This window comes from Salvelinus fontinalis, chromosome 13, assembly GCF_029448725.1.
Source record: "Salvelinus fontinalis isolate EN_2023a chromosome 13, ASM2944872v1, whole genome shotgun sequence".
Lineage (NCBI taxonomy): Eukaryota > Metazoa > Chordata > Actinopteri > Salmoniformes > Salmonidae > Salvelinus > Salvelinus fontinalis.
In genome coordinates, this window is record NC_074677.1 from 7,122,020 (window position 1) to 7,146,699 (window position 24,680).

Sequence of the window (24,680 nt, forward strand, 5' to 3'; positions counted from 1 at the left end):
CTCCTACCAGGTGGCGTGGCGAGAATCTGTCTCCTCACCACGCGCTCTCACCACTGGTGTCCCCCAGGGCTCTGTTCTAGGCCCTCTCCTATTCTCGCTATACACCAAGTCACTTGGCTCTGTCATAACCTCACATGGTCTCTCCTATCATTGCTATGCAGACGACACACAACTAATCTTCTCCTTTCCCCCTTCTGATGACCAGGTGGCGAATCGCATCTCTGCATGTCTGGCAGACATATCAGTGTGGATGACGGATCACCACCTCAAGCTGAACCTCGGCAAGACGGAGCTGCTCTTCCTCCCGGGGAAGGACTGCCCGTTCCATGATCTCGCCATCACGGTTGACAACTCCATTGTGTCCTCCTCCCAGAGCGCTAAGAACCTTGGCGTGATCCTGGACAACACCCTGTCGTTCTCAACTAACATCAAGGCGGTGGCCCGTTCCTGTAGGTTCATGCTCTACAACATCCGCAGAGTACGACCCTGCCTCACACAGGAAGCGGCGCAGGTCCTAATCCAGGCACTTGTCATCTCCCGTCTGGATTACTGCAACTCGCTGTTGGCTGGGCTCCCTGCCTGTGCCATCAAACCCCTACAACTCATCCAGAACGCCGCAGCCCGTCTGGTGTTCAACCTTCCCAAGTTCTCTCACGTCACCCCGCTCCTCCGCTCTCTCCACTGGCTTCCAGTTGAAGCTCGCATCCGCTACAAGACCATGGTGCTTGCCTACGGAGCTGTGAGGGGAACGGCACCTCAGTACCTTCAGGCTCTGATCAGGCCCTACACCCAAACAAGGGCACTGCGTTCATCCACCTCTGGCCTGCTCGCCTCCCTACCACTGAGGAAGTACAGTTCCCGCTCAGCCCAGTCAAAACTGTTCGCTGCTCTGGCACCCCAATGGTGGAACAAACTCCCTCACGACGCCAGGACAGCGGAGTCAATCACCACCTTCCGGAGACACCTGAAACCCCACCTCTTCAAGGAATACCTAGGATAGGATAAAGCAATCCTTCTGCCCCCCCCCCCCCCCTTAAAAGATTTAGATGCACTATTGTAAAGTGGTTGTTCCACTGGATGTCATTAGGTGAATGCACCAATTTGTAAGTCGCTCTGGATAAGAGCGTCTGCTAAATGACTTAAATGTAAATGTAAATGTAAAAGAACAAATTCTTATTTACAATGACAGCCTAGGAACAGCCTAGGAACAGAACTGCCTTGTTCAGGGGCAGAATGACATTATTTATTTATTTTTGTCAGCTCAGTGATTCGATCTAGAAACCTTTAAGTCAACTGGCACAACGCTCTTACCACTAGGCTACCTGCCATCCCAAAATGTCTTGCAAATACAATACACATGGAATGTGAAAGTGGACAGTATCATATGTTTACTGGACATGTCTAGATTGTACTCGCATTGACCAGTTTGCAGTCTACAGCCAACAGACATATTTAATACTGTGTCGTCATGATAGATTTACAAGTCAACTGCATGTATCTGGGTATAGGGATTGCAGTGGCGACATGTCATTCAGGGCAGAACAGGTAACTCTGGGTCTTCCTTTCCTGTGGCGGACCTCATGAGAGCCAGTTTCATCATAGAGCTTGATGGTTTTTGCAACTGCACTTGAGGAAACTTTAAAAGTTCTTGACATTTTCCACATTGACTGACCTTCATGTCTTAAAGTAGTGATGGCCTGTCGTTTCTCTGCTTATTTGAGCTGTTCTTGCCATAATATAGACTTCGGCTTTTACCAATTAGGGCTATCTTCTGTATACCACCCCTACCTTGTCACAAGCTCAAAATTATTAAGAAGGAAAGAAATTCCACAAATGAACTTTTAACAAGGCACACCTGTTAATTGAAATGCATTCCAGGTGACTACCTCATGAAGCTGGTTGAGAGAATGCCAAGAGTGTACAAAGCTGTCATCAAGGCAAAGGGTGGCTACTTTGAAGAATCTCAAATATAAAATATATTTTGATTTGTTTGACACTTTTTTGGTTACTACATGATTCTGTATGTGTTATTTCATAGCTTTTATGTCTTCACTATTATTCTAGTTAAATAAAGATAAAATAAAATAGTAAAAATAAAGAAAACCTCTGTAATGAGTAGGTGTGTCCAATCTTTTGACTGGTAATGTATATTATCAGCATTCTTGAAGAATATAACTTTTAAATGCCTCATGAGCTTAGTTCAACTCTTACACTCCACGAGAACCCAAAATATAAGCTTGTTTTCCTCCAATGTTTGTAAACATTGTAAATGTAAACAAACACTGTATAGCCTCATAACATAGTTAAAACAATAATTTTGATATCAGGCATGGTCAGTCTTTGCATCCATAGCTCTATCTAGTAATCTGAGAGTGGTTACATTTCTCCAGGCCCATCCCTCAGCTTTTTACCAAAACAGAGGTGGGGCATCCGTTTTTGTTATTGTTTGATGTCTAGATTTGTCCTTTATACAGCTGCATATTATCAAGATATCAAAATGTCACCAACTAAAAGGTAAACAATAGGCTTATAGCAAATGCAGCATATGGCATTCATTTTTCACATGTATATAACACTTTTCAGTAGTGCTGAAAGCATGTCATTCCATGAGCGCAGCATTTATTTTTCAACTCGACTCAATGAGCCCAATCAGTCGTCCATGACAACAAAATCATAAACAACAGAGTAGGGCTGGCTAATAAGTCCTTCGTTTTAGGGTTATGCTCAGGTAAAACAATATTCTTGAAGATTGGAATGACTGGAATATTGATAGACTTTGTTTTTTGATGGAAAGATATAATTTAACTGTAATATTATATGTAGTAGAAAGCGATGGGTTAGAAGAAGCCTACATAACCAACCCATAAAGTAAAATGTAACATCCATATATGGCCAGCTATGTAAACTTTAACATTGATTTATCCTGCGATAGATGTCGTTCAATTGAAAACATACATTTTTGTCTTCTTCTAATGCCTCTTAAGGGGAAAGTAATCTAAAAGTAACTGAATGTAAACAGTTTAAATTACTGAGTTTGGGTAATCCAAAAGTTACATTACTGATTACAATGTGGACAAGTAACTAGTAACTGTAACGGATTACATTTAGAAAGTAACCCTGGTAGTGTAGTGGCTTTGCTGCCATGCATCGAAAAAAAACAAGGAGAACACCGCCTTGTAAAACGAAGGGATCTTGACATGGGCCAATCAGAATCGTCTCTTGATCATGTGACGTTAAGAATATAAACAGTGAGTGACATCATCTGTTTACTTCAGCTTTTGCACCGTTGGTAGACTTCAATAGAGTACTAGCAATATTTGCCTCTCCTAAAATTATGGCAACAGACATTGAAAGATTTGCTTTTTTCGAAGAAGCACACTACGACCAATACGATTACTACAATCTAGCCGAATATTCATGTCACGCTGGTGGAAAAGGTAGAACCAAGAGAGAAATCGGACTGAACACCAATCGCCATATCCCTGCTGGACACGAGAGAAAAATTACTGAAAAATATCAAAACAGTGAACTCAAACGCAGGAGAACCAAAAGTTTATCATCTTGATGGACTCTGTGTCAGGTAATGTTGTAGCACTACGAAAGATATAGAAAATGTGATGACAATTAAGCTATTTTAGTGCGAACAATGTTGCGCATAAACATGTCTGTTCGTGTCTTTTTGCCTCTGCGCTGTTGTTGTTCTTGTCCAACTGCCATTTTAAGACGAACAAAGAACCGTGTGCATTGCATTGGGTGGAGTTTTTGACGTTCTGGATCAACAGCAGTTATACCCAATAGCAAATGTAACTGTTGTTCATGTTGACCTTGAAAAATGAATATTATAGTTGATTTATGTATTTTATCTCCCTTCTATACAGATCTCAACCCTAGCTGAAGATTGAACTGGAACATGGTCCAAATTTGTATTTTTGCCTTTCCTGACCCTTCTGACCCGGAGAACGGAGTTGACTGTGACTGGCCTGCCAAGAAATGCACCTTGGCAGTTAGTTTCGAGTGCACTCCTTTTCCACACGTTGCACCCCTGTAACTGGACCTAACTGGTCTCTAGTTACAGCAGTGTGCAATAATAAATGGTTTTAAATGGTTGAAGACCTCTCTAGGACTATTATGCTGTTATGATACTGTTGGTTTAAAGTGTAAAAAGTACTGTGTTGTGAATAAAGAGATGACGATTTAAAAGAGGATTAAAGTTTACCCTCATTTATCTGATCTAAATACCTCTATAAAATACATCTTGCCTATTTTACCCATATTTTCTGTTCTTTTAGCAATAAAAAATGTAGTGTGTAGTAGTAATTAACTACTGAAAATGATACCACAATTTGAATTTAGTTCAACTAGGCATACCACGAAGCTACTGCAAAATGTAATTAAATTACTAGTTGAACTATACTGAACAAAAATATAAAGGCAACAATTTCAACGATTTTACTGAGTTACAGTTCATATAAGGAAAACAGTCAATTGAAATAAATAAATTGGGCCCTAATCTATGGATTTCACAACTGGGCGTGGGCCTGGGAGGGCATAGGCCCACCCACTGGGGAGCCAGGGCCAGCCAATCGGAATTAGTTTTTTCCTCTCAAAAGGGCTTTACTACAGACAGAAATACTCCTGAGCTTTCTGGGTGGCTGGTCTCAGACGATCCCGCAGGTGAAGAAGCCGGATGTGGAGGTCCTGGGCTGGCGTGGTTACACGTGGTCTGCGGTTGTGAGGCAGGTTGGATGTACTGCCAAATTCTCTAAAACGATGTAGAAGGTGGCTTACGGTAGAGAAATTCATATTAAATTATCTGGCAACAGCTCTGGTGGACATTCCTGCAGTCAGCATGCCAATTCCATGCTCCCTCAAAACTTGAGACATCATTTTAGAGTGGCCTTTATTGTCTCCAGCACAAGGTCTCTTGATATGCCACACCTGTCAGTTGGATATCTTGGCAAAGTAGAAATGCTCACTAACAGGGATGTAAACAAATTTGTGCACAAAATTTGAGAAAAATAAGCTTTTTGGAACATGGAACATTTCTGGGATCTTTTATTTCAGCTCATGAAACCTGGGACTGACACTTTACATGTTGCGTTTTATATTTTTGTTCAGTGTACACGTACTGTAGTTCACTACTCCCCATCACTGACAAATTTGGTATGAATTCCAAATGTAAGACAGTCACCTCACTCTCCATCTCCTCTCTCAGCCTCTTCACTTTCTCTATCTGTCTTTCCACTTCTTTCTCATTAATTTCTATCATTTCTCTTCACCAGTAAGACTTTTTCCCCCCTCTCTAAGTCTTGCCAGTGCAACTGTCCTTGTGGCAGTTAGCCTAGTGTAACAGTATAGCTTCCGTCCCTCTCCTCGCCCCTAACCTGGACTCGAACCAGGGACCCTCTGCACACATCATAAACAGCCACCCTCGAAGCATCGTTACCCATCACTCCACAAAAGCTGCGGCCCTTGCAGAGCAAGGAGAACAACTACTTCAAGGTCTCAGAGCGAGTGACGTCATCGATTGAAACGCTATTAGCGCGCACCCCGCTAACTAGCTAGCCATTTCACACCGGTTACACTAGCGGTTAAGAGCTTTGTGCCATTAACTGAAAAGTTGCTGGTTCAAAATCTGAGCCAGCAAGATGGAAAAATCTGCCGTTCTACCTATGAGTAAGGCAGTTAAATGTGAAAGACATATGCCAAGTCAAGGTCCTAAAGGCTTCTCAACAGCTTCTAGCCATAATACTCCTGAACAACTAATCAAATGTCTACCCAGACTATTTGCATTGTTCCCCCCCCCTCCCTCTCTTTTACACTGCTGCTACTCTGTTTATTATCCATGCATATTCATATCTATATGCACATATTACCTCAATTACTCGACTAACCTGTGCCCCCGCACATGAACTCTGTACCGGTACCCCACTGTATATAGCCTCTCTACTGTTGTTGTCCTGCTGCTCTTTAATTATTTGTTGAAAAAAATGTACTTATCAATTTTTTACTTAACACTTATTTTTCTTAAAACTGTATCGTTGGTTAAGGGCTTGTAAGTATTCGACGCTTGTGTGACAAATAAAATGTGATTTGATTCAATTGAAAGCATTCACCTGTGCAACAGACTACAGTAGGTATCCCCTCTACCCACGCTGGCCTGTAGGTGTCCCCTAAAGTGTTGTTACCAGCGCGACTGGGCGGTACTTTCACCCCTGATTACGTCACGCTTCTTCTTTTTTTACCAACATGTGTCTGTTTTGCTAGCTAGCTAGTTAGTAGTCGACGCGTTACATTTTTGTTCCCTGTTTATTTTGTTTAAAATATTACAATCAAAATGCAGATCTGCAATGTGTGCAGTGGAGAGACACCCAAATACCGGTGTCCGGCCTGTAGAATCAGATAGTGAGTATAAGTTCTTGTTTGTACTTCTGCTGCAGATTTTTTTAAATTAAACAGTTAGCTATCGCTACTAAAGCGACAGCATTTATCTAGCTAACGTTACCGTTACTAAAACTACGGGATTTAGCTAACTAGCGTAACTAAAGCTACATAATGTAGCTAGCGCTAACATTACTAAGGCGACAGAATTTAGCTAGCTAGCTAGCGTAACTAAAGCTACATAATGTAGCTAGCGCTAACATTACTAAGGCGACAGAATTTAGCTAGCTAACGTTACCGTTACTAAAACTACAGGATTTAGCTAGCTAGCTACCGTAACTAAAGCTACATAATTTAGCTAGCTAGCGCTAACGTTACTAAAGCTACATAATTTAGCTAGCTACAAAACATGCATTATGATTTGTCTGTCATGTTGTTCCATTTTTTTTTTGTCCTTTGTTTTTCAGCTGCTCTCTCAGTTGTTACAAGACCCACAAGGCCAATGGTAAGAACGTTAGTTTTTCCATTATAGTAGTATCTAAAGTCTTGGAAGTGAATATCATTCATAAATAACTTTACACATGCCTATACAGTATATAGCAATAGCTGATAACACTTGTTTGTGACATGAGTACCATCATGTTTCCTTTTCCCAGATACCTGCCAGCCCCTAAAACAGTCAGTGCCCCCTCCTGACCAAGACCTAAATGGAACATACAGCAATGGTAGGACATGATGGTCAATGTTATACCTAGAATCTTCTCATCAATTCCCAGGGATGTACTCGTTTTTGGTGAGCTGTTCAGAAGTTGAACATTTCAGACAGAAATATGCTTTATTCGTTGGGACCCATTTCCTGATTCTTTATCAGGTATCACATTTGTGTTTGAAGATCTGTATAAAAATACAGCAGTTTGATTATACACTCTGACTTTGTGTTTCAGCAGAGGATCCCTGGACCGTTGAAGATCTCCTTGATGATGACCATACAGATAGAGTACCACTTCAGAGGCTACGACTATTAGGTACTAAACGCCTTTGATATTTCAGTTTGCACTCTGGACTTTTAAACCCCTTTAACTTACTGGGTATATAGCTGTCATAGTTTCCACTAATACATTATTAAATGGGTGAATTGTGCTGTATGAAATGTTGTTTTGAATATCCTTGTTTATGCTTCTCTACAGGCAAGTCGGAAGAGCTGAGAGAGCTGCTCCGAAACCCCCATCTCCGTCAGCTGATGCGCTCTTTGGACGCGGCCGACAGCAAAGCAGACGCCATTAAGACCGCAATGCAAGAGCCTCTGTTTGTTGAGCTATCAGATCAATGCTTGCAGATTGTTGAGAAAAACTATTAAAATGTACTTGAAGACAAGAGTTGAGCAGAATATACACCGAGTCCATAATTCATGTTCACTTTTCAATTTGACAAAAACAATTAAATCCTCAGTTTCTTTCTGTGTAAATATACAAAACTGTATACCAATTTGTTAAATATTTATTTTAACTTGTCTGTGCAATACTGTAGTTCCAACTAGCTAAGTCAGATCTTTAAAAGGGTTCTTGATACAGCTATATAAACACCAAGTAGCTAGCTGTGTTTCATAACACATTTGATCTGGGTATGGTGTTGAATGCCCTTAAAAACAAACATTGTTTAGTCAGTTCAAAATAAAACACAATTCAAGGAATGATTATACAAAATAACAGTTACTCTAGTAGCAGATTGGGACATGGTAACTACTGTAGTGGCAAAGTAGCAAAATACAGATCGAAGTATACAATCCTTTTCGGGCAAATATACATATCATTAAGCAATGTGGCACATCAATGGTTCCTTTCAAATAAATACAGCAAAACGTTGATTCTGTCATGCCATTTGATTTAACACTGAAGCGATCAGCAGCAAACTGGTTGACATTGATTATAAAGCTTGTTCAAAGACATACTATTCCCTTGTATGCAAAACACTGTAGTGTGCCTCTTCTAATAATGAAGCTTGTGCCATAAAAATAGACTGGATTTGGTGTAAATGCCCAGCTTTCCTTTGTCTTTGCTAAAATTACACTTAGATTTGGTCTGTGAGCTCAAGTGTACGGAATACAGATTTAAGAAAAATGGAATGTGGTTTAAACAACATGTATCCCTGATGAAAATAACAATTTCCCTCTGAAAACATGCCTGTCAATAACTTAAAATGCAGCAATATCTAAAATTAAACATTACAAAAGGAGTACAAATATCCCAAAGGAACTGCTTCCCATAAATAAAAATTCCAAGTTCAACCCACAGTACATTCTTGAGTTGAACGCCACAGATTTTGAGAAAGGCACCCAAGTGGTCATAAAGCCTGAGACTTTCAACAATGATTAAATATTTCCAATATGGCAGCTAAAGCACTATTTCTCCTGGTCCATTTATCTCCATCTACAGTACTTATCAAAAAGGTACGGTTATATGATTGAGGCAGCTCACTTAAAAAAAAGTGCTGGATATAAGATAGGAACATAGAATGGATCCCACTCAGGTGCTCTCTAGCAGTATCTGGTTTAAGCCTGTCACTCCATCACGCTTGTGGTCTGGATGCAGATCAGCGTAGAGCAGTGGAGATCGCTGGTAGTGGAGCTTAATAGACCCCTAATGAAGTGGGAAAGGACCACAAACAACATTCACAAAGGATTTGTACAGAAATTCAACAATACAGTATCACATGTGAATACAGGTGAGAATTGTCTGGTTGAGGGGGTAGACCTGGGTCAAATACATATTGTAAAACCTTTTTTTTTTTTATGTATATTTGAGGTGCACTCGACTTCGCTTGCCTCAAGTATTACAAATATTTGTCTGGAGGGGAGAGATAGTAGTCTTACCCTGGGCTGAGCCCTGATGGAGGCAACCCCCTGCTTGAATTGGTTGGTCTCCACCTTATACTCCCCGCTCCTGAAGCAGTGTCCGTTGAGGCAGGCCATGACAGAAATCATCTTCTGGAAGCCAGTAGCGGTCATGGACACAGTGATGGTGGGGGCTGAGGCCAGAGCCAAGCCCATGGGCCAGCCTCGCACCATGACGGGCTCCTGGATGTTGGAGAGCTGCACCGAGCCCCTGGCCCGGAGGATGGGGTCCAACTCTGGTGGCATAGCCTCCTGAAGATCCTCTGCGTCATCCAGCTCTGCCTCAGCCAGGGCGTCCATCAGCGCCTGCAACACGAGGACAAAGTCTATACAGTCACAACTCCTGTACTAGCTTTTCCTTCTTGCATGTCTGACAAGGACCATCACGATGAAAAAAAAAAAAAAAGACTTGATTTTGTTTTTAATGGGTATATGGTGTATTTTCTTTGAATGAAGCAACCGTTAGTATTTTAACATTTCTAAAATCAAATGAATTCATTCCTGTAGGAAAGGAGAAATTCCTACATAGAAGAAACCAACCACTTGAGTTAAACACTGTCCTAGAATTCAGACAGCGAGGATGCGAGCCACTGAATTCAAGAAAATCATGCGTGCCTCCTATTTTAAATTTACCATTTGTTTAACCAGGAACAATCCTTGAGGTTAAAAAAACATTTTGTGCGAGGGTGACCTAGCGAGAAGCCATCAGGACTTCTACTCACCCTCCATTTCCTCCAGGACCTCTGGAGGACTATGGCTGCCCTGTGGCACCTCCGGACCGCTCTCCTGACCAGCCATGACCGCACCACTGCAGGAGGAAGGAGAAGCGATCAGATAACGATACAGCCGCAGAATTAAAAAAGAACACTATTACATCGTATCTCTATAGATCCATCACAGACAACCGTGCATTCTATACATGCACTATTTTATCTTAACAGCTGTGTCAAATGCTGTCATCTGTATAAAAAGGAACACTTTATCTGGATTAAATCATCGAGATCTGATCACCAAAAGGTATATCTAGATATTAACATCAATGTGACTCAGAGGAAACATGTGGTCACGGTGTTTGTTCAGGTGAGCTTAAGTTGTTCTATTCCTTCATAAGGATTTAAGGACAGTAACCCGTAGTCATCTGAACAGGGTTGCAGGCTCTACCATCTGGTGCCTCTTGGCCAGACAGACAGGAACAGCCAGACCAAGACGGGCCCCCTAGACAGGAATAGTGACGCATTCCTAGGAGGGGCATTCTATACATGCACTACCACTTGAGTGGGTTGAGTCACTGACGTGATCTTCCTGTCTGGGTTGTGCCATGGCGGAGATCTTTGTGGCCTTGTCTCAGGATGGTAAGTTGGTGGTTGAAGTTATCCCTCTAGTGGTGTGGTGGCTGTGCTTTGGCAAAGTGGGTGGGGTTATATCCTTCCTGTTTTGCCCTGTCCGGGGGTATCATCGGATTGGGCCAGTGTCTGCTGACCCCTCCTGTCTCAGCCTCCAGTATTTATGCTGCAGTAGTTTGTGTCGGGGGGCTACGGTCAGTCACATCTGGAGTACATCTCCTGTCTTATCCGGTGTCCTGTGTGAATTTAAGTATGCTCTCTCTAATTCTCTCCTTTCTCTCTCTCGGAGGACCTGAGCCCTAGGACCATGCCTCAGGACTACCTGGCATGACTCCTTGCTGTCCCCAGTCCACCTGGCCGTGCTGCTGCTCCAGTTTCAACTGTTCTGCCTGCGGCTATGGAACCCTGACCTGTTCACCAGACGTGCTACCTATCCCAGACCTGCTGTTTTCAACTCTCTAGAGACAGCAGGAGCGGTAGAGATACTCTTAATGATCGGCTATGAAAAGCCAACTGACATTTACTCCTGAGGTGCTGACATGTTGCACCCTCGACAACTACTGTGATTATTATTATTTGACCATGCTGGTCATTTATGAACATTTGAACATCTTGGCCATGTTCTGTTATAATCTCCAGCCGGCACAGCCAGAAGAGCACTGGCCACCCCTCATAGCCTGGTTCCTCTCTAGGTTTCTTCCTAGGTTCTGGCCTTTCTAGGGAGTTTTTCCTAGCCACCGTGCTTCTACGCCTGCATTGCTTGCTGTTTGGGGTTTTAGGCTGGGTTTCTGTACAGCACTTTGAGATATCAGCTGATGTAAGAAGGGCTATATGAATAAATTTGATTTGAACAGCCAGGCCAAGACAGGCCCCCTAGATATGAACAGCCAGGCCAAGACAGGCCCCTTAGACAGGAACAGCCAGGCCCCCTAGACAGGAACAGCCAGGTCAAGACGGGACACAGACAGAAACAGCCAGACCAAGACGGGACACAGACAGGAACAGCCAGACCAAGACGGGACACAGACAGGAACAGCCAGACCAAGACGGGACACAGACAGGAACAGCCAGACCAAGACAGGACACAGAGAGGACACAGACAGAAACAGCCAGACCAAGACAGGACACAGACAGGAACAGCCAGACCAAGACAGGTTACTGTTCATACAGCAGTGGAGCTGTGTGCCATGCAATGATCTCCATTTGCATAACAGAAGTGATGTCAGACCCAGTTGGAGCGAGGAGCGCTATACTGTGACCTCTCCCTCTCTCACAGACTGCTAGGGATTTAGGTCTTGACCTTACCTGCTTGGATTAGGGTGACGGCCCGTCTCATGGCGTGACGTCTGCGTTGTTTGTGCCTGCGCCAGCAGCACTGGATAGAGAAGGCCCTCTGAGAGCACACCCGGTTCCTGTGTTCCTCCAGCAGCTCCAGCTATAGATAAGATCAGTACTGAGGATTAGGCCTATCCCAGACTCGGCTCACAGCTCACTGCTTTTAGACAGGACAACTGTCTGGAGGTCACCTACGTTCATAGTCCACAGGGGCCGAGCCCTCAGTCTGTTAGCCCCATAAAACATCCTGTTAAATTCCTAATTCTACGGTCAGCCCACGGTGACAAAGGGTCTGCAGACTATCGGGTCTGCTTTTACCCTTCCCACTGGGCAGATGTCAGTTCAACGTTTAGTTTTGATTTTACAATTGATTTTAAGTTGTCAACTAACGTGAATTCAAGAAAACATTTGAACCATCTCATTGGATTTAGACAAAAAAAAATACGTGTCCGAAATTCCTTTACGTTGATAACTTTTGCAAATCCAAATCAGTTTTCCATGTTGATTCAACGTCATCACATTGATGTTGTTGTTGTTGTTGTTGAAAAGACGTGTTAACAATGTTGTTTCAACCAGTTTGTGCCCAGTGGGATGTTTTGAGTGTTTATGCTACACGCAACAGTGTGACACTGTTACAGCGTATGGATTAGGGGCCTTAACATACGACTCACACTTACTACACTGAACAAAAATATAAAACGCAACATGTAAAGTGTTGGTTCCGTGTTTCATGAGCTGAACTAAAAGATAACAGAAATGTTCCATGTGCACAAAAATCTTATTTCTCTCATATTTTTGTGCACAAATTTGTTTACATCCCTGTTAGTGAGCATTTCTCATTTGCCAAGATAATTCATCCACCTGACAGGTGTGGCATATCAAGAAGCTGATTAAACAGCATGATCATTACACAGGTGCACCTTGTGCTGGGGACAATAAAAGGCCACTAAAATGTGCAGATTTGCCAAACAAGACAATGCTACAGGTGTCTCAAGTTGAGGGAGCGTGTAATTGGCATACTGATTGCAGGAATGTCCACCAGAGCGGTTGCCAGGGAATTAAATGTTAATTTCTCCACCATAAGCCATCTCCAACTTAGTTTTAAAGAATTTGGCAGTACGTCCAACTGGCCTCACAGCCGCAGACCATGTGTTACCACACCAGCCCAGGACCTCCATATCTGGCTTCTTCACCTGTGGGATCGTCTGAGACCAGTCACTTGGACAGCTGATGAAACGGAGGAGTATCTATGTCTGTAATAAAGCCCTTTTGTGGGGTAAAAAAAACTCATTCTGATTAGCTGGGCCTGGCTCCCAAGTGGGTGGACCTGGCTCCCAAGTGGGTGGACCTGGCTCCCAAGTGGGTGGACCTGGCTCCCAAGTGGGTGGACCTGGCTCCCAAGTGGGTGGACCTGGCTCCCAAGTGGGTGGACCTGGCTCCCAAGTGGGTGGACCTGGCTCCCAAGTGGGTGGACCTGGCTCCCAAGTGGGTGGACCTGGCTCCCAAGGGGAAGGTCTATGCCCTCCCAGGCCCACCCACGGCTGCACTCCTGCCCAGTCATGTGAAATCCATAGATTAGGGTCTAATGAAATTATGGATTTCATCGTATGAACTGTAACTCAGTTAAATCGTTAATTTTTGCATGTCGCGTTTATATTTTTGTTCAGTATACATAACTGGATGTCTCAAGAGTATTAAATCTCATTGATTTGATAAAATCACAGAAGTTAATTTAAACAACTATGATGCTTCAGACCAATACAGCACTGACCATGGAATTAGTCAGGAACACTTTGGTCCTGCCGCAGTGCACCAGCGAGCTGCGGGTCTCGTTGTCGATATGGCGTGAGCCGTCGAGAGAGTGACTAAACACCACCCTGAGAATATCAGCCACAGCCGAACCAAGAGCGTCCTTGTTGTCCGCCTCCAATCCTGAGAGAGAGAGAAGGGTTAGAGACATAAACAGATTGACATCTATATGAAGGACTGCATTTAGACACACACAGCAGAGGCCAACACATCTTACATGTCAATCCATGACACCGTAGTCTGCATGGTCCCGAAACACTGACCAGATTTCTAACCACAGCTGATCTTTTGATTCAAGGTAGCACTTAAAATGGCTGCTTCAAGGTTAAAGTGAATGTTGTTGACCCATTTGGTTTCAACTGCCAAACCACACAATGAATGCCCTTTGTGTATAAACACTTGATGGCATGCCTGTAAACCATGGTATGAGGCAAAACTATGTAGATCTTGAGAGCATACCACGGTATTTAGGTTCTAGAGCTATAAAGTGTCACCCCATAACAATGGACAATTAGCATAACACATATTTCCCTTTTTGGAATACAACCAAATAGCGTCAACTTGACAGCGGGACAGATAATTCATTTTGACATCAAGTCAAGAGCCGGTGGGGAACGTCAGAGAAGGAAATGGCACAGCATGCAATGAAGAAATTGCTTAAGCATGCGTTTACCTGAGAGATTATAAAATAGTTGGAAACATATTTTAGAAAAGTCAACTCTAAAGGAGCTTTCAGAGTAGGAGGGGAGAGTACAGGATCAACTCTAAGGACAGGAGAGCAGAGAGAAAAGAAGAGAGCCATCAGCAAGAGAAAACAAAGATAGCAGAACCCCTTGCTGTATTCATTTTGATAAAACTACTGACCATGCATATGAGAGTATGAAAGAGTTCCCTATTCAACGGTTTGTTTTCTTTGGAGTTATAGTGCCGTCAAAAAAGTATTCATACCCCTTGACTTATTCCATATTGTGTTGCATTACAGCCTGAATTCAACATTTATTAAATAAACTGTATATAGAGCTTTTCACACCTGGATCGTGCAACATTTGCCCATTATTCTATTCAAAATTCTTCAGGGTCTGTCCAATTGGTTGTTGATCATTGCTAGACAACCATTTTCAGGTCTTGACATAGATTTTCAAGCAGATTTAAGTCAAAACTTTAATAATTCGTCCACTCAGGAACAATCTTCTTGGTAAGCAACTCCAGTGTCGATTTGGCCTTGAAAGCAGACTCAACCAGGTTCTCTTTCAAGATTTTGCCTGTGCTTAGCTCCATTCCGTTTCTTTTTCATCCTGAAAACCTCCCCAGTCCTTAACGATTACAAGCTTACCCATAACATGATGCAGCTACCACTATACTTGAAAATATAGAGAGTGGTACTCAGTAATGTGTTGTATTGGACCCAAACATAACACTTTGTATTCAGGACAAAAAGTTATTTCTTTGTCACATTTTGTGCAGTATTACTTTAGTGCCTTTTTGCAAACAGGATACATGTTTTTATTCTGTATAGGCTTCCTTATTTTCACTCTGTCAAATAGATTAGTATTGAGAAGTAACCACAATGTTGTTGATCCATCCTCAGGAGAAAACTATCTCATCGATTAAAAAAAACAAAAAACAGTTAAAGTCACCATTGGCATAACGCCACAAAACACTACTACAGTACACGTCTCCTGATGACAGAATTACCTTGCTCACCAGCTCCTTGGGAAAACCATGTCGAGTTGGAAATCAGTCCATAACGCTGTGTGAAACTCGTATAGGGAATTCTGCACAGAGAAACGAAAACAGAGTGAGATGGAAAGCGGCGGTCTAAATCAAGAGGAGATTTTGTTCAGTATAACCCTCGTCTTTCTGGGTCAGTGGTACGGATGACAGTGCCTATTGTGTAGTTGTGCAGAGGTTCAAGCCCAGTTCAGGAAAGGGATCTGCTCTCTATAGTATTGCAAAAATCCAGAAAACCAGGTTGGAAGATCCCTGGAATCAGGAGGGAATAAGCAAGAAATCCAGACTCCTCCAACCAGGACTTCTGGACAACCTGGGAAAGTTACTTGAAATTTGACACCCCTAACTCTGTATAATACACCACCCCCCCTCTGACCTTACCTTATTGGAAAGCCTGCTGCACTGATGTGTATGGTCTCTACAATCCCACAGGCCTCCAGTTGCATAATGACCTGACAACGAGTCATAAAATATAGCTTTATAAGAGAGACTTGAAATAATACGATTTGCCTAGTGACCAATATCTGAGTTATCAACTGCACATTTCATTTTCCAGTTATCAAAATGTCACGATTGTGTTCCAAGAAGATAAAAACCATCTAGTGAACAAAGACGTGATGATGATTCAGGCGTTTTCGTCGCTTGTTACCAAGACTACCAAGACTACCAAAGCAGTCTCTTTCTCCTACCTCCTCCTTTTTGAAGGTGAGAGGCCTACAGTCTGTGTTGGGCTTGATGCAGCGGGTGTAGTGAGGAGTGGTGCTGTGTAGAATCTTCATGAGGCTCTCCAGAGAGTTCTATAGGGAGACAAAACCATCCATAACATATGGAACAAGAGGCTCTGAGGAATTCCAGAACAAGTGAATACCACAAAAAAAGAGATCAAGAATACAACAGAAGGATTCCTAACATCTAGGATGTTTGCCTCACCTTGAACTTGGAGACCACAGTGACCACTTGTCTGAGTCCCCTGGTGCCTTGACCCACTGGGTCTCTGTCAGCAAACAGCTGGTGAAGCAGAGGGTTCTCAGACTTCTTTAGCAGGTGGATTAGTTCTGGGGGCACTGGGTCCTATATGAAGGGAGAAAAGTGCTTTTAGTGTGAATCTTCTCGTGAAATTAAGTCTTGTTATGTCCTTTTGCTTATACAGTGCATTCAGATAGTATTCACACCCCTTCACTTTCTCCACATGTAAATTGGATTTCAGTTGTTTATTTAATACATTTGGCTTTGTCATTACAGTGTTTAGATTTGTATTTTATGTAATCCATTGTAGAATAAGGTTGTAATGTAACAAAATGTGGAAAAAGTCAAGGGGTCTGAATACTTTCCGAATGCACTGTATGTTTGTTGTTATTTAAGTCTCCTCGTGAAGTTAAGTCTTGCAATGTCGTCTGGCTATGAAGTATGTAGGGCTAGCATCTTTCACAGACTTCCATACAGTAGTGTGTGACTGGACCAAACATGTCAGTTATCTTTCACAGACTTCCATACAGTAGTGTATGACTGGACCAAACATGTCAGTTATCTTTCACAGACTTCCATACAGTAGTGTGTGACTGGACCAAACATGTCAGTTATCCTTCACAGACTTCCATACAGTAGTGTGTGACTGGACCAAACATGTCAGTTATCCATTATAATATCGGCACAGGCGGGTCTCGTAACTATGAAATGATTAGCAGCACCTTCCACAGCATTGTTCCGACGTACCTTGTTCTTCTCCATCATGCCTTCTATCTGGTAGGAGACTTTGCCAGCGTAGTGAGCCACAGTGAAGTGGGGCTGCTTGCTGAACTTGTCCCAGCTCATACTGCCGTTGTCAGACAGCTCTTTCTCCAGACGAACCCTGAACTGCTTGGCGTCGGACGCTCGGTTGAGAAGGCATTCCTGAATGGATGGATGGGTTAACAGACAGAAAACATGAGTAACATAAATAACCAAAGAGCTTGATATATTGTTTCTGTACAAAATAAATCACTTTATAAAAATAAAAAAGTAGCTCTAATGCAGTATTCTAGACCGGTGGATCCCAACTCCGGTCCTCCAGTACCCCCAACAGTACATATTTTTGTTGTGACCCCGGACAAACGCAACTGATTCTACTTGTCAACGAATCATCAAACCTATGTCGAAACAGGTGTTTCTGTCCGGCGCTACAACAGAAATGTGTGCTGTTGGCGATACTGGAGGACCGGAGTTGGGATCCACTACTGTACACACCTCATTGAGGAGAGAGAACACTCCAGTGGGGATGCCCTCGATCAGATCCAGACAACCCTGGTTGTCCTGGTATTTAACAAACGACCACTCCAACCCTTCTGAGACGTACTCCTCCTAAGGGTGAGAGACTTCACTGTTGAGCACTAGATCACCAAGACAACACTAGATCACCAAGACAACACTAGATCACCAAGACATTTTCTTATGCTCCATAGTGTTACACACCCTCTGGCTCATTCAGATTTGGAACATCTAGTTCTGTCACGGTCTAGTTCTACACAGGTTAGTGCCCTAAGACCGGAGGCTAGAGCCGTACAGCCCCCAAAAACAACTCTGGACCTCGAAGCCAGTTTCACTGCTTTTTTCTCTATTTCCATTGTTCAATTAATAAGTCAGGGTAGAACAAAAAAGTAGGAGGCTCTGGACTTCGTAGGGTCAGAGTTGAATACCCCTGATGTTCAGGGTAAACTAGAAAAACACAGTTCGCCATTTCAACTTGGAAAATGTTAAATTTAGCTTAACAGCTACCTGTTGGGCTTTGAGATAGTGGGCTACAAAGTGCTGCTGCAGTTTCTCGTTGGCGTAGTTGATGCATAGCTGTTCTAGGTTGTTGAACTGAAAACACTCAAAACCATAAACATCCAGCAGACCTGGAGACAGAGAGACACAGAGAGAGAGACAGACAGACACAGAGAGAGAGAGACAGACACAGAGAGAGAGAGACAGACACAGAGAGAGAGAGACAGACACAGAGAGAGAGACAGACACAGAGAGAGAGACAGACACAGAGAGAGAGACAGACACAGAGAGAGAGACAGACACAGAGAGAGAGACAGACACAGAGAGAGAGACAGACACAGAGAGAGAAGAAACATAATAAATGCTATTTAGCAGACGTTTTATCAAACCCACTATACCGGTGTAATTATAAAGGAAAAGTTAACCAAAAATAGGACAGGTTCAGCTTAACCAGAGTGACAAGTAAACAAAGGATTCATTTTAAATTATTAATATGGGAGAGATTACGTAATAGAAAACGACCTATTTACCTATGAAATTACACCAGGTAGAGTTGTCTGCACATATGCTGTCGTTGATGAACGTAACCAACCATTCAAATAATCTGTTCGGGAAAAAATAAAAAATTAACATTCAGTACACATTACACAAATGGCTGATTCCTTTGTAGTTACAGTACACATTAAAAGGGTGTGATTTTTTATCAGAATGAAGTTGATGAGGGCGAGGACAGGTAAGTCTTTCATCCCAACAGACAAGAGCTGGACCTCAGCCCAAACGCATGCTTATAATAAGTATTCACTCTCAGAATCTACTTTAGGAAAAAATAAAGTACTCAAAAATCACAACCTGGTTCAGATCTGAATATTTAAGACAGATTTTTTACATAGGCGTGATTATAAAAGAGGTTATGAAGGAAATGTGTCCTCTGTTGGTCTGACTCACTGTGCATAGATGACCTTTGCGAGGCAGTCCCTCCTGACACTGCAGTCTGCCAGGGAGCAGGGCTTGAAGAGAGCACTCTGCTTCCCTGCCCTCAGGGTCCGTACCCTGAGGCATGTCTGCAGTTCCTCCACCGGGACACACAGCAACGATGCACAACGCTGCATAAAGTCTATAAGACAGGAGGGCTCATGTAAAAACGGTCTTCAAATTGGATTGATTAATTGATTGTTGAGACCACGTTGGGAGCTGAACTGATGTCTAAAAGGTTTGAGAACGGAGTCAGACAACAGTTTAAATTGAACGGAAGTCTAAAAACGCCAGAATGGAAAGTTGATCTAGCGTAATATCAGATTAAATACCTTTGGATTTCTCCTCGAGGTCACAGGGTTGCGATTCATCCGTGGCAGAACAGAAAGACACGTTCCCCAACTGCAGAAGACCTGCTAGTATCTGTTAAGACAACAGGAAGTTGTTGTAGAAATATATTTAGGAGTGATTATGTGGAGACAGTACACAGAATCTTCCTTGGAATCATTTAAGTGATTTAGTTTAAAATCATTATACCCTAAATATATGTCCCTGCTTCTCTGCATTGATGCCAAGGTGTACCATAGCCTCTACAGTCTCATCAAAACAATCCTCTGCAAAACAAGAAGACAAAAGCGAAGAGGAAGAAGACAAAGCGAAGAAGAAGAAGACAAAGCGAAGAAGAAGAAGACAAAGCGAAGAAGAAGAAGACAAAGCGAAGAAGAAGAAGACAAAGCGAAGAGGAAGAAGACAAAGCGAAGAGGAAGAAGACAAAGCGAAGAGGAAGAAGACAAAGCGAAGAGGAAGAAGACAAAGCGAAGAGGAAGAAGACAAAGCGAAGAGGAAGAAGACAAAGCGAAGAGGAAGAAGACAAAGCGAAGAGGAAGAAGACAAAGCGAAGAGGAGCAAAATCAGAAACTGGGAACATTGACCTGAATAGAATAAAAATACATGGTACCTTTACATTCAATACATGCAACCAATTAGAAGCGATTTGTTTTCAATCCCCTGGCTGGAGAATGAGGACACAACAAACGTACCTTCCAATGTCTTCTCAGCATTTGGAAGCCAGGCAAAACGTTGGTCATGTGACATCTTCCACTCCTTCCTCTGCTCGTCGCTGCCTCCTGTCATCATCTGAATAGAAGGACAATATACAGTATATCACACACTAAATGTATTGACGTGTACAGAGGCCAGGCACACACACAAGATATTACTTAACCTACAAACATTAACTTAGAATTCATCTTTATAGTCAAGAGTTTGCCTTTAACTTGCCTGGTAGAATATGTGAAAGTTTCTCTCATTAGCCGGTTGTCCAGCTACCCTGGTCTTCTCCAGTAGGTATGTTTGCACTGACGCCCCCACAAGCAGCTGAGACCTGGACAGATGACAAAGACATTTGATTGAACAGGGCGCTGGTTGTGTCCTCAGCACAAAACAGCCTTTTCAGTTAGATATATTGTGATGTTCTCATACCTCCTTAACTTATTTATTAGGCGTCTGCAGCGATAGCACACGAGTCTGCTCCCAGATCTGTTGGTGCCATCTTGTCAACTATTATGGTCATAGCCATCAATGACCACTTGGCTAAACAGGACTGATCTAGAATCAGATACACAACCAGACATACCGGTTAAGCTGGAGCTGGATGTACTTTCCAAAGCGGCTGCTGTTGCTGTTTCGTAAGGTGCAGGCGTTGCCTATATAAATAGGATCCCAGTAAATAAACAAAGCATGGAATGAGCACATACAGCAACAACAACAATTGTTGATGATTGCGTAAAAAAAAAAGTAAAAAAAAGAGGGTTGATATTAGAAACTAAAAATGGTTTCCAGTCTCACCAAAAGCCTCCATGATGGGGTTGGAGTCCAGTACCCTCTTCTCTATCCTCTCCACGGTGTCCTGACTCTTCAGCAGAGAGGAAGACGCTGCTACCGTGGCATAGTACTTCATAAGGCAACGAGAGGTCCATGTCTGGCCAAGAACAAAGAGACAGTGATTTGAAATAATTCAAGGTACTTTTAAAAACAAACTGTTAAAACTTCCATTATTGATACTTCACAACAGTTTAATAAAGGACCGTAGACATTTATATCCACCATTATTTATTAAGTTTACCTTTCCTGCTCCGCTCTCTCCGCTGACCACCAGAGACTGGTTCACGGGCTCCACCTGGCCTTGTACGTTTCTGTAGGCCTCCTCCGCCACGATGAAGATGTGGGGTTTGGACTCCTGGACAGACAAAGAAAAAAATATTAGAGACAGTTGTAGAATTCATGAAATGGGATTCCTTTCTGTCAGCATTGACCCTTCCCTATGTTTTTAAACTATTAAAACATGAATTTACCCAACAAACTTTGTTTCATGTGTTACAGTCATGTTACAGTAACTTGGAACAAAAATTAAATCTAGTAGACAGTGTTTGTAGATGTGTGTATGTATGCATGTATGTATGTATGTATGTATGTATGACATGCTATAAACCAAAAGGCCATGATAACCCCACTGAAACATGCTAATGGTTGTACAGTACCTGTGGCTGTGGAGCACAATGGTACTCCTTCATCACATCCAAGGAGTAGAGGTCAGGGACTGGCTGGAAAGGGTTGAGGGCCACCAGGGTACAGCCAGCATGGGTGTAGAAAACCTTCGCCCTGTACCTGGCTTGTAGGCATTTCAGCACTAACCACAGAAAAACACCGGGATTTACACAGAAAAACACACAGGGATTTACACAGAAAAACACACAGGGATTTACACACGGAACACACAGGGATTTACACACGGAACACACAGGGATTTACACACGGAACACACAGGGATTTACACACGGAACACACAGGGATTTACACACGGAACACACAGGGATTTACACACGGAACACACAGGGATTTACACACGGAACACACAGGGATTTACACACGGAACACACAGGGATTTACACACGGAACACACAGGGATTTACACACGGAACACACAGGGATTTACACACGGAACACACAGGGATTTACACACGGAACACACAGGGATTTACACACGGAACACACAGGGATTTACACACGGAACACACAGGGATTTACACACGGAACACACAGGGATTTACACAGAAAAACACACAGGGATTTACACAGAAAAACACACAGGGATTTACACAGAAAAACACACAGGGATTTACACAGAAAAACACAGGGATTTACACAGAAAAACACAGGGATTTACACAGAAAAACACAGAGATTTACACATGAAATAACAAGAAAACAGAAAGTCTAAACTAGTAGCTATAATAACATGTTCAAAAAGGAACCATCATTTAAAGTCCCTCGGAAATGTCAGTTCCAGGTCCAAAGCGAAACAAGCTTGACTGCTGGTGAGTCATGTCTGGCTCTCTCCAACACAGAGGTAGCCATGGCTTCGGGCCTACCTGTTGTTGGGGTCACGGGGTTGACTTTGGTGAGGTCATCGTAAGTGTGCAGTTGGCCCTCATCTATGAGGAAGGCCTTGACCTCTTCCTCCAGTGAGTCATTCAGAGACTTCCTGTGAGCATGTCCAGACTTCTTCCTGACTCCCCCTTTCACCTGTGGTAAGCAAGGGAGAGAGGACTAGGGTAAACACCAGCGGCCTGTACTATTCCACAGGAATGCAGGTCTGTATCATAACAGGCCTTAGCATTAAATGAGGGATTTGCACTGAGATTAATCTAATAAGACTTAATAATTTCCACTGAACATTTTACAAAAACACATTTACTTTAACAGTGCAGATACAAAGTTTTGCAAAGTTTGCAAACCGTCATTCTGTTACCAAACGTAGCATCTGCACTGTTTTTCAAGTAAACGTGTTTTTGTAAAATGTTCAGTGGTAATTGTTAAGAGTAGTACTTGTGCATAGTTGTATGATTAATTTATCTTTTAAATCATTGTTTTTTGTGACAGACTGGCCTACGGGACAAAACAGACTGGCCTACGGGACAAAACAGACTGGCCTACGGGACAAAACATACCGGCCTACGGGACAAAACAGACTGGCCTACGGGACAACGACTAACTGCACCACAGCTTCTGTCGGGAGACTACAAAAACAGTTGTAGGTTAAGTCTATTTACATTCAACAAAATAAACATTTAATCTCCAGCTACCTTGTTTATCCTCTCTAGTTAGTGTGTTCTCTAGACATCTTTATTGGATTGGTTAAATCCGACCAATTGCTTGAAATGGTGCTCAGTTAAATATACCTCTTTAGTCTGGCAACAGATGCATGAAATATGTGCACTTTGCATACAACGTGTGCAGAGGCTTATTTTTTTATGTACATACCATCAGCATTGTCGTGATACAATTGTTTTACCTTATCATATCAAAACAATCATGATCTATTTACGTTTTTATTTGTCATGTGAAACTTTGTAAAATTGTGTGTAGCTTCAAAACACGTTTTTTTTTTTAAAGCTATGTTACTCATGAAATGTTCGTTGAGCACTAGATAGCATAAAAGTAAGAGGCAATAATGGGGTGCATTTTTTGCTCCGTTGTCAATGTTTAAATGTTTGTATTCAATTGTTTGTAACAAGTGATGATTGCATGCCACCAATTGAAAACTGTCAGTAAAAAGGTTGAAAATAACTGTCTTGGAGATCTTTCAAAAGGCTGAATGAAGCCAACTCTAGATTATCGAATTTTGTAAATTCTATGAAACTGTGAGGAGATTCATGACAGTTACAGATTAACTGTTACATATTAGCACACATGAGCTACACAGGTGTGGCAACGGCTAGGCATGTTACTGCTCTAGACCAGAGTTTCCCAATCTCTGTCCGGCCCCCCGGTTTGCCCGAACACTACACAGCCGATTCAAATAATGAAAGTTTGGTGATGAGTTGTTATTTGAATCAGCTGCTGGGGAAAATAAAATAAAAAAGTTTGGGAAACCTGGTGTAGACAATATTTATTTATGTAACGCTACACTCTGCTGAACAAGCCCCTTTACTCAGAACAGTATCAATGCAAGATAAAGCCGACTTTAGTTAATAATACGGTCAGACGTCGATTCTTTGAGAGATTTGGAAATCATTAAAACACTTTATATACAACTAACTACCAAAGTGTTCAAAAGGCCCACTGTTGTCGCCTACCTTTTCCCCATGTCCATTTCCTATGCGCTGACTCTTCTCAGAATTCATGGATTTGGAAGTTGTCCCGCCGCCGTTGCGAAGAGTAGAAAAAGCGATGCTGTTGATCAAGGATTTTTTTTCTTGACACCAGGCAAAAGTGAATCAGACTTTTATATAGTTTAGACGTGTAGGATCCATAGTCTGTCTGACTATTCCGCCGCCATTTGACATGGGATGTGAAACTTTCCCTATCCCTCTGTCATAAAATTCCACAGTGAAGGACAAAAACGCTTAACCCGCCTCGTTTTGCTGACACCGGCTGCTGAGACATGAGCCTAGTACGCACACTCTTCGTGACGTA

At 42.5% G+C, this 24,680-nt stretch overlaps 2 protein-coding genes across 3 annotated transcripts; one reads left to right on the top strand and one right to left on the bottom strand.

Moving 5' to 3' along the window:
* The first annotated feature begins 6,195 nt into the window (after positions 1–6,195).
* On the top strand, positions 6,196–7,770 carry znhit3 (zinc finger, HIT-type containing 3). 2 transcript variants are annotated; one of them, XM_055941555.1, is made up of 5 exons: positions 6,196–6,405; positions 6,849–6,886; positions 7,038–7,106; positions 7,329–7,406; positions 7,569–7,770. In XM_055941555.1, the coding sequence occupies exons 1-5, from the start codon at positions 6,338–6,340 to the stop codon at positions 7,736–7,738; spliced, it is 423 nt and encodes a 140-aa protein (XP_055797530.1). In that variant the 5' UTR covers positions 6,196–6,337; the 3' UTR covers positions 7,739–7,770. The 2 variants fall into 2 exon arrangements, with proteins under 2 accessions (XP_055797530.1, XP_055797529.1); XM_055941554.1 differs by having other exon boundaries at positions 6,199–6,405; positions 7,326–7,406.
* A 90-nt stretch (positions 7,771–7,860) lies between these two features.
* LOC129868001 (unconventional myosin-XIX) lies at positions 7,861–24,661 on the bottom strand. The gene is made up of 24 exons (XM_055941552.1): positions 24,341–24,661; positions 22,634–22,787; positions 21,744–21,892; positions 21,329–21,442; positions 21,052–21,184; positions 20,840–20,909; positions 20,485–20,587; positions 20,244–20,340; positions 19,741–19,817; positions 19,536–19,626; positions 19,177–19,345; positions 18,762–18,835; positions 18,241–18,362; positions 17,713–17,826; positions 17,203–17,379; positions 16,420–16,560; positions 16,179–16,286; positions 15,871–15,941; positions 15,454–15,533; positions 13,721–13,881; positions 11,920–12,049; positions 9,994–10,079; positions 9,251–9,577; positions 7,861–9,017 (listed from the first exon to the last, which is right to left on the bottom strand). The coding sequence occupies exons 1-24, from the start codon at positions 24,386–24,388 to the stop codon at positions 8,904–8,906; spliced, it is 2,910 nt and encodes a 969-aa protein (XP_055797527.1). The 5' UTR covers positions 24,389–24,661; the 3' UTR covers positions 7,861–8,903.
* Between the last annotated feature and the right edge of the window lie 19 nt (positions 24,662–24,680).